The following is a 15,792-nucleotide window of genomic DNA, read 5'->3' as shown; positions in this document are numbered from 1 at the left end:
AAAAAATCTCCAGAGACAAATTTCTCCATCCAAGAAAATCTATGCAAATTGATGGGAAACAAGGAAATTTGGCAAAAAGTAGGTTAGTTACATAACAGCTTTTGCATACACTCCAAGCTGCTGTTTTTCTTGTCTGTATTTTTTGCATTTAAAAATCAATCAGGAAAATAGAAAAATGGATCAACATAAAGCTACATCCACCAGAGATATACACATAGAGGCTTTTGCAAATGGAAAAAAAAACTGCATACATTTGCACTGAAATCTAAGGCAGAAATCTGAGACTGATTCTATGGTTTCTGTCTTGGATATGCATGCAGTTTGAACTGCCTCTGGTCTGCACATAGATTGGCGCCAATCAATGTGGATAATCTGCATGTCACTACCAACTAGAGTTTCTTGACAAGAGTCCGCTAAAATAAGTGACATGTCAGCAAACAAGAGGAGGCTTTTTAAGAGTGGTTTGTACATGGATTTTTGCACAGAATATGCACAAAAATTAGCATAAAAATACTCCATGTTAACATGCTACATGGGTGGTGTACATTTACATTAAAATTGTGAGTCAAAAATTACACACTTCTTAAACTTTGTGACTGTTCTTAATCATGGCTTTAGACCTAAACTGAGGGGGTAGGCATAAAAAGATAATGTTATGTAAACCTTAAAAACAAAATAAATGTTGGGTACCCTTCTTTTTTCTTGCAAATTGATAGAGAGTTGTGAAAACCACTGATGAACAACATCTTTCCAGTTTAGGAAATCTGCCAAACAATTAATTTCTTCCCTTCAGAACCATTGTGATGTGATGGGATGGAGAGTTTGAAGATTTTTAAGTAGGGATGGAAGACTGTAAATCCACGAAAATAGCCAGTACTCTTCTTTGTATTCATAAAAAGTTAAATGCTTTATCAAGTAATTGAAAAGCATAGGTGGTAGAGACAAACTGTATATAATTATCCATAATGGCACATAAAAAGGAAAAAGAAAGTGCACGTTCTTCCAGGCAAGTTCTGAGTCTAAGGACTGAATAGGTCAGAAATGCATTTCCTGGAAGTACGTGCGCTTTCTCTCTTCTTTTTATGTGCTATTATGTATAATTTTATGCTACTTGATTCTACCACCAATGCTTTTAAATGATTTAATAAAGCATTCAACATTTTATGAAGACAATGAGTGCTGGCTATTTTCATAGATTTATCTATCTCAGAGTATTATTGTTGTGCACTGGACAGTTGAGCTGATTGAATCTTTTCCTCTATATTGGATGAAGACTGTGTCACATCAGTGATATGCCCAGATGAAAACACTGGTCATATAAGTCATTGACTAATAGCTTTAAATATTTTATGAAAATAACCACTTTTTAAATTGAAGCCAACAAAATGATCAGCTGATGTTACTACTGATGTTATCTTTCAGTCTCTTCAAGGTGGATCTGAATGCCTTTCTTGATAAATATAATATTCCAGGCTTAGATTCTGTGATAGGATATTGATTGGTCCAGAGAATTATTCTAATTGCCGTAAGTGGAGTCGGGAAGGAATTTTTCCCCTAATATGTGGCAATTTGCATCTACCACATGGGGTTTTTACCTTCTTCTGGATCAAAATGTAAGGTTATAGGTTGATCTTGATGGTCTTATGTCTATCTTCAACCTTAAAGGGGTTGTCCGGTCTAAAATGACAAGTCTTCAGTCAATCTATGTGACTATAGATTTGTGAATCCTCAATGTGTGCTGAATGCAAGTGTATTGCACGAGCTTGGAAACAGTCTAGTTGGACTGTGGCAGGGAGTATGTATATCGAATCCTCACGGCCCTCAGTGTGTGCGCTGTGAGGATTCACAAGTCTACAGTCACATAAAGTGACCGGACAACACTTTTAAAAAACTATAAAATGATGAAATGTAGTGTCATTTGAAAGCCGATAAATTATGGTTTGGTCCATTAGACGGGAGATACTGTCAGCAGCTTTCTGTTCTGCCTTACAGAGGAGAGCTCCTTTCTAATAGGGCATAGAAAAAGGATTATCTTCATGACACAACTCTTTTAATAAAAGATAATAGCTAGAAGTCCCGTAATGCTCATAGGCAATAAAAAATGAGAATTTACCTAGTTTCTTCATGTTCTGCTCCACCTCAGTGATCTTATTATTGTATCCTCTATGTGACTTTTCTATGTCATCGGAAACGCCATCCATTCTTTCTACAACTGAAAAAAGATACAAAGCTTTAGCTGATGTACATGTTGTTGGGCATTTGTATAGTTGCTTTTAGGGATCATGCAGCCGTCCTGTGAGATCATGTCCTGGGTTTCGACAATTTGTCCTTAGATTAAAAAGAGCTGACTGTAATAACCTAGACAAAAGATGTTAACATCTTAATACCAGAGATTAGTGGACTTTGGAGAGTATAACAAATGCTGGGGATGTAATGACCATCTCTTTGTTTCATAGTGTATTGTCAGAATAGTTCATGTAGGATTCATCCGATTTTGTAACTAATGTCTTCAAAAACATTCTGTTGGACACTTCTTCACTATGTTATTAAATGAAATATAATGATAAAACTCTCTGGAACTTGATGTGTCATATTTTTCTACCTATTAAACTTGCGCTAAAACCAATATTACATTTTCTAAAAACACACTCACCAATCAGACATCTAGTTTTATTTTTCTAGAGCAGTTATGAAAATCAATATTCAGATTCAGTGATAAAGTACATTTTTTATTTTATCTTGCATGGTCGACTGATAATATTTCTTTAACAATGTGACCCGCCCCCAGGGCCGTGGGGTACTCGTCAGCCGGGCCTTTGGATGCCGGGGGATATCACGGTGGCTGGCCCGGTCCGTGACCCAGGGCGGTCAGTGAAATGGGGGAATGCTTTTATATGGGGATTTTTGGTATTTTTCGTGACGCCACCAGTGGATTCTGGTAAGAGGTTACCAGCGCTGCGGCAGTCCACTGAGGCTGATGTTAGGGGCAGCTATGATGGGATGACTCCCCACAGGTGGAGCAGGCCTCAGGGCAGCGTAGAGGTGTAGAAAGATGGTGGAAGCAGGAGAGAGACGGCAGGACGGTCCCAGAGGAAGTACAGGCACAACACAAGGGCAAACTTCAATACCTTTACTGGTGGTGATGCAGGTACGGTCCAGGCACTCAGGGCGAAGGGTACATTTCTGGACTCTCCCCAGTGAGCGGGTGTAAGGCCTCCTGATCTGTGTCTTTTACTCTCTAGGCTTCGGGCCTGCCTGGAGCTAGGCCTGCCTTGCTTACCACTTCCTTCTTGTACCTACTGACCTGGCGGTAGGGTTTTCTCCTGGTTCCCTCTATTCCTGGTCGCTGGAGCCTTAGTAGTACCTAACCCTGTTGCTGTGGTCAGCGGTTGGTTAACCTGGGACTTGTAGTTCTCCAGGGATTCTGGTTGTTCCTACTGGTCATAAAGATCCCTGTAGGCGCGGATCCGGTGTCTGGTATATGGTTCGGGGTGAGCCTGTTATGCTCCTCTGCCCCCTATGCATTTCTCTTTCTTCTCCTCAGTCTGCAGACTCTCTCATGCAGACTCCCTGAGCAGACTATCTGAGTTCTGTCCCTGTCTGTGCCTGACAGGAACTCTCACTTGCCTTCTAGCCCGCTCCAGGCTCTCACTGGCCAGACTAGCCCGCAGCTTGGGCCTAGACTGGCCTTCATCCACACAGACTTCAACTTGTCTGGAGCTGCAGCATGGTGTCACACTGTCTGCTTCCCACTGACTGACTTCCTGAACTCCACCCCCCAGTATTTATATACCTGACAGGGCTCCATCTAGTGGACTTGCATGGAGGTGTCTGTATGTATTGAGGCCACTGGGGAGAAATCCATCCATGCACCCCTCTGGGATCTGTGGCACCAGTGCGCAGCAGGGCGCCACAAATGCATCCACTAAGTTATAGCCTTTTCTTCTAGGATGTGCATGGCTGGCTTCAACGTTGAGATTCATGGAAGCTCATAAAATAGTTGTTTGCATTACACAGTCATAAAGTACACAGAGCTCATTAAAAAAATATTGTCTAAAGGGAACCTGGCAGTAATAAAATGATTCCCTATCTGAAAGCGCCATTTAATAGGTGCAGTAAATTTGGAATTTGTAAAATAAAAAATATTTTGCTTTTGTTGCCGAGACCCATAACATTTTAAAATTTTGGTCAATGAGGCTGTGTGAGGGCTCTCTTTTTGCGCACTGAGCTGAGGTTTTTATTGATACCATTTTGGGGTAGATACAATGTTTTGATTGCCCGATATTGCATTTAATTGCAGTGTTGTGGCAGTTAAAATTAAAATGACAAAATTAGTTGTTTTTTTTTCTCATTATGCCATTTACTGATCTGATTAATTCATTCTATATTTTGATAGATCAGACTTTTACGGACGTAGCGATACCAAATATATATAATTTTTTTATTTACTTTATTTTTTAATAGGGGCAAAAGGGAATAGTTTGAACTTTTATGATTTTTTTATTTTTTTCATATTTTAAAAAAGTTTTTTTCCCCACTTTTTACTGTATTTAATAGTCCCTTGAGGGGACTTGAAACTGTGATCATCTGATCGCTTGTGCTATACATAAAAGTGAACCAGCACTGCTATGTATAAATAAAAACATACCGTAGTCTCTTATGAACGCCAGCCACAGGCAGCATAAACCCAGTAATAGACGGATGATAAAAGGGAACCTGTTACTGGGTTTATGCTGTCTTATCTAAGGGTCACATAAAATAAGGACAAAGACCCTGATTCCAATGGTGATTTACTTACTGGGTTACTTACTTATTACTATGGACCACAAAACAAAATAAGAAAAATAACTTAAAAAAATGGTTGCAGCAGATGTTTTTTTTATCAAATCTAAAGCAAGAAGCCTTGTAAGTGACTGAGTGTTAGGCAGTGTTTACACGGAGTTTTTTAAGGAGCTTTTCGAACAGAAACTTTAAAATCTTACTTAAAAAACTGCTTCAAAACTATTGGAAAACTCTGCCAATTCATTTCTATGGGAAATCCACTTTGATGTTCATATGAGGATTTTTTTATAGCTTTTTTTGCCTGGAGAGTAGTGATGAGCGAGTATGTTTTGTTAACCCTTTTGCCGAGTATACTCAGCCGAGCACAGAGTATTTATAGCGTGCTCGGGCTTTAAGTTTTCATCGCTCTGTGAACATGATTTACAACTGTTTGACAGATTTAATACATGTGAGGAATGCCTGTTTTTCCAGCATTCCTCACATGTATTAAATCTGTCAAACAGTTGTAAATCATGTTCACGGAGAGACGAAAGCTTAAAGCCCGAGCACGCTATAAATACTCGGTGCTCGCCTGAGTATACTCGGCGAAAGGGTTAACAAAACATACTCGCTCATCACAACTGGAGAGGTTTAGAAAAAAACTCCAACGGGAAAAAAAAAACTGCATGTCACGTCTTTGAAGTGGATTCTGAAGGAAACCTCTCCAAGCTAGGCACTGTCCAATGAAAAGGCTGTAAAAAAAACTTTTGTGGAAAAAAATTTCAAAACAGCTTCAGGAAATGATACAAGAAAACAAGAACGCCTCCAAAATATCACTAAAAAGGAAAGTTTCCTGAATCAATTTCTGCTGGAAAACTTTTTTAACTCCTGAAAAAAAACATAATTTGAACATTCCCTTGGGGTTTGTGCACATTGAGTGTTTTGAGGAGTTTCTTCACCACTTCAAAAAAGCCTGAAAAACCACCCGAAAAATGCTTGAAAGATTCTTTCTACTCATTCTATTGTAAAAAAAAACCTGCTGGTGATATGTTCGGTATTTTGAGCATTTTTCTTCTGCTTCAGGTTTTGAAAAAAGCCTGGTGGGGAAAAAAAGTGCATGTCATTTCTTTGAAGCGTTGTCTCCTAATGGAAAATATTCCTTAGGCACTGTGTCCAATCACAAATATGCAAAAAACACTTCAGGAAAAAAAAACAAAAATGCTTGAAAAATTCTTCAAAACTTCAAAACTGGTTCAGGAAACACTTCAAGAAATAAATATCTAAAAAAAAACCTCCCCAAAGAAGGAGCGTTTCATTAGTAAACTCATAATTTTTCAACACCTCAAAAACACTCTGTGTGCACATAACCTAAGGATCTCTCCGCCTACAGTACTTTATGAAGATATATCAGAAGAAGACACTTGATGACAGGTTCCTTTTAATAATGTGTAACACGTTCACAGTACGTCAGGCTGCACATCATGTATTTTTAATCTTGTTTAATGGAATTTTTTTTCATTATACATCATAGTGCTGGATCAACATTTGCTCTCCTGAAAGTTACAAATGGTCAGAATAGGATTCATGCCCCAAGTAATAAGTAAGACATTTGTCTTGGTGGTGAGCTGGCTACTTTTTTATTATTATTATTTTTTCTATTGTACCAGTCAATATTCAACTGCAATCTTCTAACCCAATCTTGAGACTGACAGAGGAGTGGGGAGCTGCTTTATATTTTAGGGAATCTATCACCTATTACTTTTTATTTTATTTTAAACTAGGTATGAATTATTATTCTTTTTTCTAGTCTGTTCTTATTGTGATGTTTTGGGGTTTTTATCTTTTTTTTTCCCTACGTGATTATGAGGAGAGGGACGTCTTATGTGATCTCTTGTGTTGGTAACAGCATTTACATATATGCTTAAGACCATGTGCACACGTTGAGTGTTTGGTGAGTTTTTTACCTCAGTATTTCTAAGCCAAAACCAGGAGTGGGTGATAAATACAGAAGTGGTGACGTGTTTCTATTATACTTCTCCTCTGATTGTTCCACTCCTGGTTTTGTCTTACAAATACTGAGGTAAAAAATTCATCAAATACTCAATATGTGCACGTGGCCTTACAATGGTTACATGGACCAGAGGAAACAATTGTTTAGAGATGCATATTGACTTTTAGGCTGGAAACAGACTAGCGCACGGCATCCGATGCGAGAGCATCAGATGTGATATGCTAATGACACTCGGCTCCTGCTCTGCTGTGAGCAGGAGCCGAGTGTCAGTGCTGTGTTCTTCTCTCATGAGAGAATGGCAGCACAGCTGCGAAGGAGACGGGGAAAGTAATTTCTCCATCTCCTCCTTTGCCTGACTCGGTGTATATCGGACTGCACTGGGATGATATCCGAGTGCAGTGCGATGTTTCACACGCACCCATAGACTTGTATGGGCGCGAGCGAGCCGAGTCTCGCTGCCAATCGCAGCATGCTGCAATTGTTCTCTCATGCCGAATTGGCATGAGAAAATAATGGCAGATCTGATCTATCCCATAGAATAACACTGGTCCTAGTGCTATGTGATGTTTTATCACATAGCACTCGGCCATGTTATACAGTAGTGTGACTCAGGCCTTAGGCTACATTCCCACCATGAGTATTTGGTGAATTTGTGATGTTGCAGATCTTCTGCAGCATTTCTGCATCTATTAGGTAAATTAGGTTACTTGCATTTTTTAGTGCATTTTTTTTCCATTTTCATCGCGTTTTTCACGCTGCGGTTTTTATTTCTCTTTGGTGTGTCAAGTTTTAAATAAAGCTACTTTGTTTTTCATGCTTCCTGGTATTTGGCTTTGACAAAACTTTACGTTACAGTCATACTGCATATTACATGAGTTTTCAGTGTGCATAAATGCACTGAAAATGCACATGAGCTTTTTACCTGTGTATTTTCTGCGTCTAATGCAATACTATGGGGAAAATCTGCACATAAAACTCAGCGTACTCTCAAGAAACTGATATTGCAGTTTTCAAACATGTGCTTCAGTTTAGTCAGTTTATGCTTTGTAAGGCCACGTTCACACGTTGAGTATTTGATGAGTTTACCTCAGTATTTGTAAGCCAAAAACAGGAGTGAGTGATAAATACAGAAGTGGTGACGTGTTTCTATTATACTTTTCCTCTGACTGTTCCACTCCTGGTTTTGGCTTACAAATACTGAAGTAAAAAACTCACCAAATACTCAACGTGTGAACGTGACCTAAGTGCCTTTGATGATAACGAGATTACTGTTGGAAAGTGATTAGCACAGAACAAGATGTGTCATTGAAACAGTAAATCACTGCACTTCCTATGTATGGTGCCTGAGCATGGTCCAACGCCAGTAGACATATGATGCAAAAACTCGGCACTCAAAGCTTAGTTTCAAAATTTAATAGCCAAAATTAAGAGTGTTATACAGCAGATGTTTCGGTCCCATGGACCTTCATCAGTACACGCTATAACAATAGAACCAAAAAGAAAACTATAAATATATACAAAAAAAAAATAAACAGGATAATATAGAATACAAGGCTCAATAATAAGCTCAGTATTGGTAAAGGGGAACAAACCAGGTTGTAACAACAAGGCTGTGAAGGCTCTCATAATGATAGTTAATGGAAAGGAAAGGAAAGAAGGGGGAGACAAAACAAGGAGGGGGGGAGTGATCAGCACAGGACAAGATGTGTCAATGTCGTAGGGTCCAGTGACGAGAATGAAAACTGCATGAATTCAAGTTTTTTTTTTTTAATAGACATGAGAAATCAAGAAAAATTCTTAAATCACCACTTCAGTGATTTGTTTTTTTTAATTTTCCCTTTTGTTAGATATTAGTTAAAGTGTTATTAAGGTAGCATAACTCCTCTTCTTCCAGTTTCAGTGGCACTCTGGTCCATTGGGGCATCATGTTATTGCATTTGTGACCTGCCAAATCATACATTTAAATTTTCTCAGTTCAAGTCTATGAGACTTAGGATGAGGCTAGAGATCCTTGTTCCGACTCTCATAAATTAACTTTAAGAGAGTAACTGCCGTTCCTCACAGTGATCCAACAGGTTACAGATGTGGTCACTTGGTGCCGGAGCAGACCGGAGTGGTATGTTACTACCTTCATGACCCTTATACACATGATACCGAACAAAGTACCACTAGATTTTGAAATAATAATAAGTTCCACAATTGGTTGTGTTAAAAAATTGCTCCTGTACTGAGATAATCTTATAAATGTGCTCCTGTTATGTACTGTGTAATGGCTGTGTCTGACCGTACAGTGACATGGTCTGATCATACCGCATCTCCTGAGCATGAGTGGAAACATAAAAGAGTATACAGACAGGCCAGCATGGGATCGCAGCTGATTCTTTCTTTGAGGTAAAACATGTTTTTAAACAGACAGTGAAATGTTTTACCTCATTAAAATAATTATTTGTGATCCCCTGCTGTAATGTCTGTATACCCCCCCCCCCACTCCTGCCCAGTAGATGTGGTATGATCAGACCATGCTCCTGCAGGGTCAGACACAGCCATTATGTAACATCCCTGGCGGCGTGCTGGCATGGCTTACCACCTTCCACCATGCAAGACCACCATCTTACCTATCAGTCCTGGCTGCACACTTTGCTCCAGTACCTGCTGTGTGCATGTCTCTTGTCTAATTGCTTAGGGCGGCAGCACGGTTACTGTCTGATTCTTATAGTTACTGTGTGCGTACTCCTAATGCGTCCCCAGCCTATTGTTGTGAGTCACTGGATACTTAAACCCCCTCCACCCAGAAGGAGGTGCCTGAGCAATACTTTCTTTCAGTGTGTTCTGCGCAACTGAGTTGCCAGGTCCTGTCCTGTTTCTAATCTTTTTTGCCACCCTGGGGGCTGTATACCCAGGCTCGTTCCTGTATCCTGCAGTGTCTGAACCTGCACCTAACTCCAATTTGTTGTCTCTGTACTTCTGTTTGTGAGTTTAGTGTCCACTCGCTACTACATTGTAAGTACCTTGTGTGTATCTGCTCTACTTGTCTACCGCACCTGCTGATTTTGCTCTGCTCTGCTTGTCTACCGCACCTGCGGATTTTGCTCTGCTCTGCTGGTCTACTGCACCTGCGGTCTTGCTCTGCTCTGCTTGTCTACCGCACCTGGCATTCTTGCTCTGCTCTGCTTGTCTACCGCACCTGCGGGTTTTGCTCTGCTCTGCTTGTCTACCGCACCTGCGGGTTTTGCTCTGCTCTGCTTGTCTTCCGCACCTGCGGATTTTGCTCTGTTCTGCTTGTCTACCGCACCTGCGGGTTTTGCTCTGCTCTGCTTGTCTACCGCACCTGCGGGTTTTGCTCTGCTGTGCTTGTCTACCGCACCTGCGGGTTTTGCTCTGCTCTGCTTGTCTTCCGCACCTGCGGATTTTGCTCTGTTCTGCTTGTCTACCGCACCTGCGGGTTTTGCTCTGCTCTGTTTGTCTACCACACTTGGGGGTTTTGCTCTGCTCTGCTTGCCTGCCGCACCTGCGGGTTTTGCTCTGCTCTGCTTGTCTGCCGCACCTGCGGGTTTTGCTCTACTGTGCTTGTCTGCCGCACCTGCGGCTCTGTTCCTGTATCCCAGTCTGTACTGATCCCTATCCTGCCTGCGTTCCTACCTGCCAGTACCCACCTGTGTGCATACCAGCCATGCCTGCCAGTACCCAACCATTTGGAAAAGCCAAACTTCACATGCCAGAAATGCAAGCTTGTGTCCCTGTTGGAGGAAAAGTTGCGAAATCTAGAAGAGAGGTTAACTACCTTGAAAATCATTAAGGAAGGTGAAGAGTTCTTAGACAGAGCAGAATTATCTCTTCATGATTCAGAAAGAGAAGAAATTCGAACTGCACCTGACGAAACAGAGGAATGGAAGCATGTGACCCACAGAAGCAGGAGGATCGAGAGGCAGTCAGCACCCATACTGCTCAGGAACCAGTACCAGGCTCTCACGCAGGAGAACCATGAAGAAATACAGCAAAATAAGACTTTGCCAGCAATGAATAACCTTGTAAGCCCTCAGAATCCTCCTGGATGGAGAAAGAAGAATGTTGTGAAGAAAAAACGGAGAGTGGTGGTCATGGGGGATTCCCTGTTAAGAGGAACAGAGGCCGCTATCTGCAGACCAGACATAACCTCAAGAGAAATGTGCTGTCTTCCAGGAGCAAAAATTAAAGATGTGTCTGACAGGATATCAAGACTCTTCAGACCTACAGATCACTACCCATTCCTGCTAATACATGTGGGGACAAATGACACCGCAAGAAAGGACCTGGAAACCATCTGCAGTGACTTTGAAGACTTAGGCAAGAAAGTGAAAGAATTGGGAGCGCAGGTGGTCTTCTCATCCATCCTCCCAGTGGATGGCCATGGAACAATGAGGTGGAATAAGATTCTACAGGTGAACAACTGGCTACGTCGATGGTGCCGTCAACAAGGATTTGGATTTCTGGATCACGGAATGAATTACCTATACGATGGACTACTTGCTAGAGATGGGGTGCACCTTACGAAGACTGGAAAACATGTATTTGAAAGTCGCCTTGCTACACTCATCAGAAGAGCTTTAAACTAGAACAATGTGGGAAGGGAAGCAAAAGGCCAGAAAAAGTCATACAGCTGACAAATACTATTGAGATCTCTGCTACTGGAAGTGGAAAAGAAGAACAAAGACAAAAAAATCTAAATAATAAAAATATGGGAGGAAGAGAAACCAATCACAAACTAAAATGTTTTTATACAAATGCACAAAGCATGGGCAACAAACAAGGAGAATTGGAACTACTAATGCAGGAAAAAGAATATGATGTCATTGGAATCACTGAAACTTGGTGGGACGATACACATGATTGGAATAAAAGGCTAAAAGGATACAACTTATTTGCAAGAAACAGACTTGATAAACGAGGAGGAGGTGTTGCATTGTATGTTAGAAAAGCGTATATCTGCACAGAGATTGAAGCTTCAGAGACTGGGAGTTCTGTGGAAACTGTTTGGGTAAGAATACAAGGAGAGAACAACGGAAAGGACACCATTGTAGGCATTTACTACAGGCCACCTGGGCAAGCTGAAGATATGGATGAACTCTTTATGTATCAAATGACCAAGTTCTCCAAAAAATATGACGTAGTGGTCATGGGAGATTTCAACTATCCAGACATTTGTTGGGAATCTCTCTCAAGTAAAACTAACAGGTCAAGCAAATTCTTATCCTCTCTTGCTGACAACTTTATCTTCCAAAAGGTAGGGGAGAAAACAAGGGGATCTGCTACTTTGGATCTAATCCTTATAAACAGGGAGGAAATGGTTGAGGAGGTAAAGGTGGCTGGGACCCTAGGAGGCAGCGATCATGCTATTATAGAATTTTGGATAACTAGAGGAGGAAGACATGTGAAGACTCAAACTTCAAGGTTAGATTTTAGAAAGGCAGATTTTAAGAGACTCAGAAAGAGAATAGGAGGGATCCAATGGCTGGATGTCCTTAAGGACAAAAATGTCCAGGAAGGATGGGAAATTTTTAAAAATGAGATTCTCAAAGCACAATCGTTAACAATCCCGAAAAGTAGGAAGAATGGGAAGCATTTAAGGAAACCAGGATGGATGAACACAGAACTTAAACACATGCTAAAAAGAAAGAAAGAAATGTTTATTAAATGGAAAGAGGGAGGCATATCTAAAGAAGATTATAATGCAGTCTGCAGATCCTGCAGGGCACGTATCAGGTTAGCTAAAGCTGACAATGAATTAAGGCTTGCAAGAGATGTCAAAAGCAATAAAAAAGGATTTTGGGGGTATGTCAAAAGTAAAAGAAAAGTCAAAGATGCTATAGGATTTTTACAGGATGAAAATGGAGAAATGGTAAGAGAGGATGTTGAGAAGGCCGAACTTTTTAATTCCTATTTTGCATTTGTTTTCTCTCAGAAAGAAAATGTAACATCAACTGATCTTCACTGTCCTTTTAAAGGAATAGAGGAATCCAAGTTATCTGTAAACAGAAAGATTGTGAGGGAATATTTAGCTAACATAAATGAGTTCAAGTCTCCAGGTCCAGATGAATTACACCCCAGAGTACTGAAGGAGATCGTAGAAGAAATTTTAGAACCACTCTCCATAATCTTTGAAAATTCTTGGAGAACAGGAGAAGTCCCAGAAGACTGGAGAAGAGCAAATGTTGTTCCTATCTTCAAAAAGGGGAAGAAGGTGGACCCAGGGAACTATAGGCCGGTGAGTCTGACTTCTATACCAGGAAAGATCTTTGAACAAATTATTAAACAACATGTATGTAAGTACATGGATAAGAATGAAGTGATTAACCAGAGTCAGCATGGGTTTGTAACTAACAAGTCATGTCAGACTAACTTAATTTCCTTCTATGACAGAATCACTGACTGGGTGGATCAGGGAAATGCTGTAGATATAGTATATCTTGACTTCAGCAAAGCATTTGACAAAGTATCTCACACCATCCTTATTGAAAAAATGACCAAGTATGCAATGGACAAGGCAACTGTTAGGTGGATTCATAACTGGCTTAGTGATCGGACTCAAAGGGTGGTTGTAAATGGCTTCACATCCAGCTGGATGAATGTCTCAAGTGGGGTACCACAGGGCTCCGTCCTGGGACCTGTATTGTTCAACATCTTTATCAATGATTTAGATGAAGGAATTGAGGGTAGACTGATTAAATTTGCTGATGATACAAAGCTAAGAGGGATAGCTAATACTAGAGAAGAGAGAGAGATGATTCAAAAAGACCTAAATAAACTGGAGCAGTGGGCAGCAACCAACAGAATGGTTTTTAACAGGGAAAAATGCAAAGTACTACATCTGGGCAATAAAAATTAAAAAAGCATATACAGAATGGGAGGAATAGAGCTAAGCAACAGTACATGTGAAAAAGACTTAGGTATACTAATAGATCATAGACTGAACATGAGTCAACAGTGTGATGCAGCAGCAAAAAAGGCAAATACAATTCTGGGATGTATTAACAGAAGCATACAGTCTAGATCACGTGAAGTCATTATCGGTCTTTACTCCTCTTTGGTCAGACCTCATCTGGAATACTGTGTACAGTTTTGGGCACCACATTTTAAAAAAGACATAGACAAACTGGAGCAAGTTCAGAGAAGAGCGACCAGAATGGTGACTGGTCTGCAAACCATGTCCTATGAGGAACGGTTGCAGGATTTGGGAATGTTTAGCTTGCAAAAAAGAAGACTGAGAGGAGACTTAATAGCTGTCTACAAATATGTCAAGGGCTGTCACATTGTAGAAGGATCATCTTTATTCTCATTTGCACAAGGAAAGACTAGAAGCAATGGGATGAAACTAAATGGGAGGAGACACAGATTAGATATTAGAAAAAACTTTTTGACAGTTAGGGTGATTAATGAGTGGAACAGGCTGCCACGAGAGGTGGTGAGTTCCCCTTCAATGGACGTCTTCAAACAGAGGCTGGACAGACATCTGTCTGAGATGATCTAGTGAATCCTGCTTTGAGCAGGGGGTTGGACCAGATGACCCAGGAGGTCCCTTCCAACTCTACCATTCTATGATTCTATGATTCTATGATCTGTATGCCAGCCTAACCTGCCTGTTCCTGCATTCCCCGGTGTGGGTCAACAGCTGTGACCTGGGTCTGATCTGGAGTAGCACCTGGTCCCTCTGCTCGGTTCCTCCCTGGTTCATGGAGTCGACTGAGCCGCCGTGCGACCTTGGTCGGACCGAGTTGATACTTAGTCACGCCCCTCCAGGCACTCCTCGGTTCATGGTCCAGTGGGATCACTAACCACGGTCACGCCAGTCAGTCCGGGCGTGTGCATAACACATTACACAGTACAGGGGCACATTTATAAGATTATCTCAGCACGGGAACATTTTATTTAAACACATCCAATTGTGGAAGTTATTATTATTCCAAGATCTATTGATAAAAATTATCTTTGTTTGTGGAATAACCCCTTTAACCCCTTAATAACATCTGACGTACTAATACGCGTCTGTGCCCTGGGACTTAAGAGCCAGACCCGTATTAGTACGTCATGGCGATCGCGCGCGCACACAGGCTGTGCGGGCGCGATCGCCGCCGGGTGTCAGCTGATTGTCACAGCTGACACCCGGTACTATGTGCAGGGAGCGGTCCTGCACCGCTCCCAGCACATTAACCCCTGCGATGCTGCGATCGAAGTCGATCGCGGCATTGCGGGGGCAAGGGGAGGTGATCGGCGATACTCACCTCCTCTTTCGGCTTCCAGCGCGGTCTGCAAAGGCTTCCCGGGTGTTGCCATGACGACCCGATGTCGTCATGACAACATCCGGGTCACTAGAGAGCAGGAAGATTGCTTGGGCATGCGCAGTGCATCTCCAAGCAATCTTCACACTGTGCACTTCTGACAGCCTTCATGGCATAGGGATGGTGCTTCATTCCTGTGCCATGCAGGCGATCAGAAAAAAAAAGTGAAAGTCCCAGAGTGGGACAAAGTAATAAAGTGTATAAACTGTGTGAAAGTGGAAAAAAAAAAATGTGCAAAAATATTATAAAAAAAAAATAAAAAATAATACACCAAAAATAAAAATATAATGTACCCATCAATAAATATTATTATAAAAAAAAAACAAACAAACAATAAAAGTACACATATTTGGTATCGCCGCATCCGGAACAACCTGACCTATAAAACTGTCCCACTAGTTAACCCCTTCAGTGAACACCGTAAAAAAAAAAAAAAAAAACGAAGCAAAAAACAATGCTTTATCACCATACCGCCAAACAAAAAGTAGAATAACACGCGATCAAAAAGACGCATATAAATAAAAATGATACCGCTGAAAACGTCATCTCGTCCCGCAAAAAACAAGCTGCCACACAGCTCCATCAGCCGAAAAATAAAAAAGTTATAGCTCTCAGAATAAAGCTATGCTAAAAAATATTTTTTCTATAAAATAGCTTTTATTGTGTATAAGCGCCAAAACATAGAAAAATGATACAAATGTGGTACCG

General features: G+C 41.0%; 1 protein-coding gene across 1 annotated transcript in view; it reads right to left on the bottom strand.

Annotated features, from left to right (window-relative positions):
- The window catches only part of COLEC12 (collectin subfamily member 12), a 203,938-nt gene that overhangs the window by 39,312 nt on the left and 148,834 nt on the right, over positions 1-15,792 (bottom strand). The window contains exon 4 of the mRNA XM_073679131.1: positions 2,114-2,212. Within this exon, the coding sequence (XP_073535232.1) occupies positions 2,114-2,212 (99 nt within the window). The remainder of the gene's footprint in view (positions 1-2,113; positions 2,213-15,792) is intronic.

This window comes from Phyllobates terribilis, unplaced genomic scaffold, assembly GCF_046119375.1.
Source record: "Phyllobates terribilis strain yellow unplaced genomic scaffold, ASM4611937v1 Scaffold_4__5_contigs__length_816908805, whole genome shotgun sequence".
NCBI classification, from domain to species: Eukaryota; Metazoa; Chordata; class Amphibia; order Anura; family Dendrobatidae; genus Phyllobates; species Phyllobates terribilis.
The sequence above is the reverse complement of the archived record's forward strand: the minus strand, read 5'-3'. Positions and strand labels throughout refer to the sequence as shown.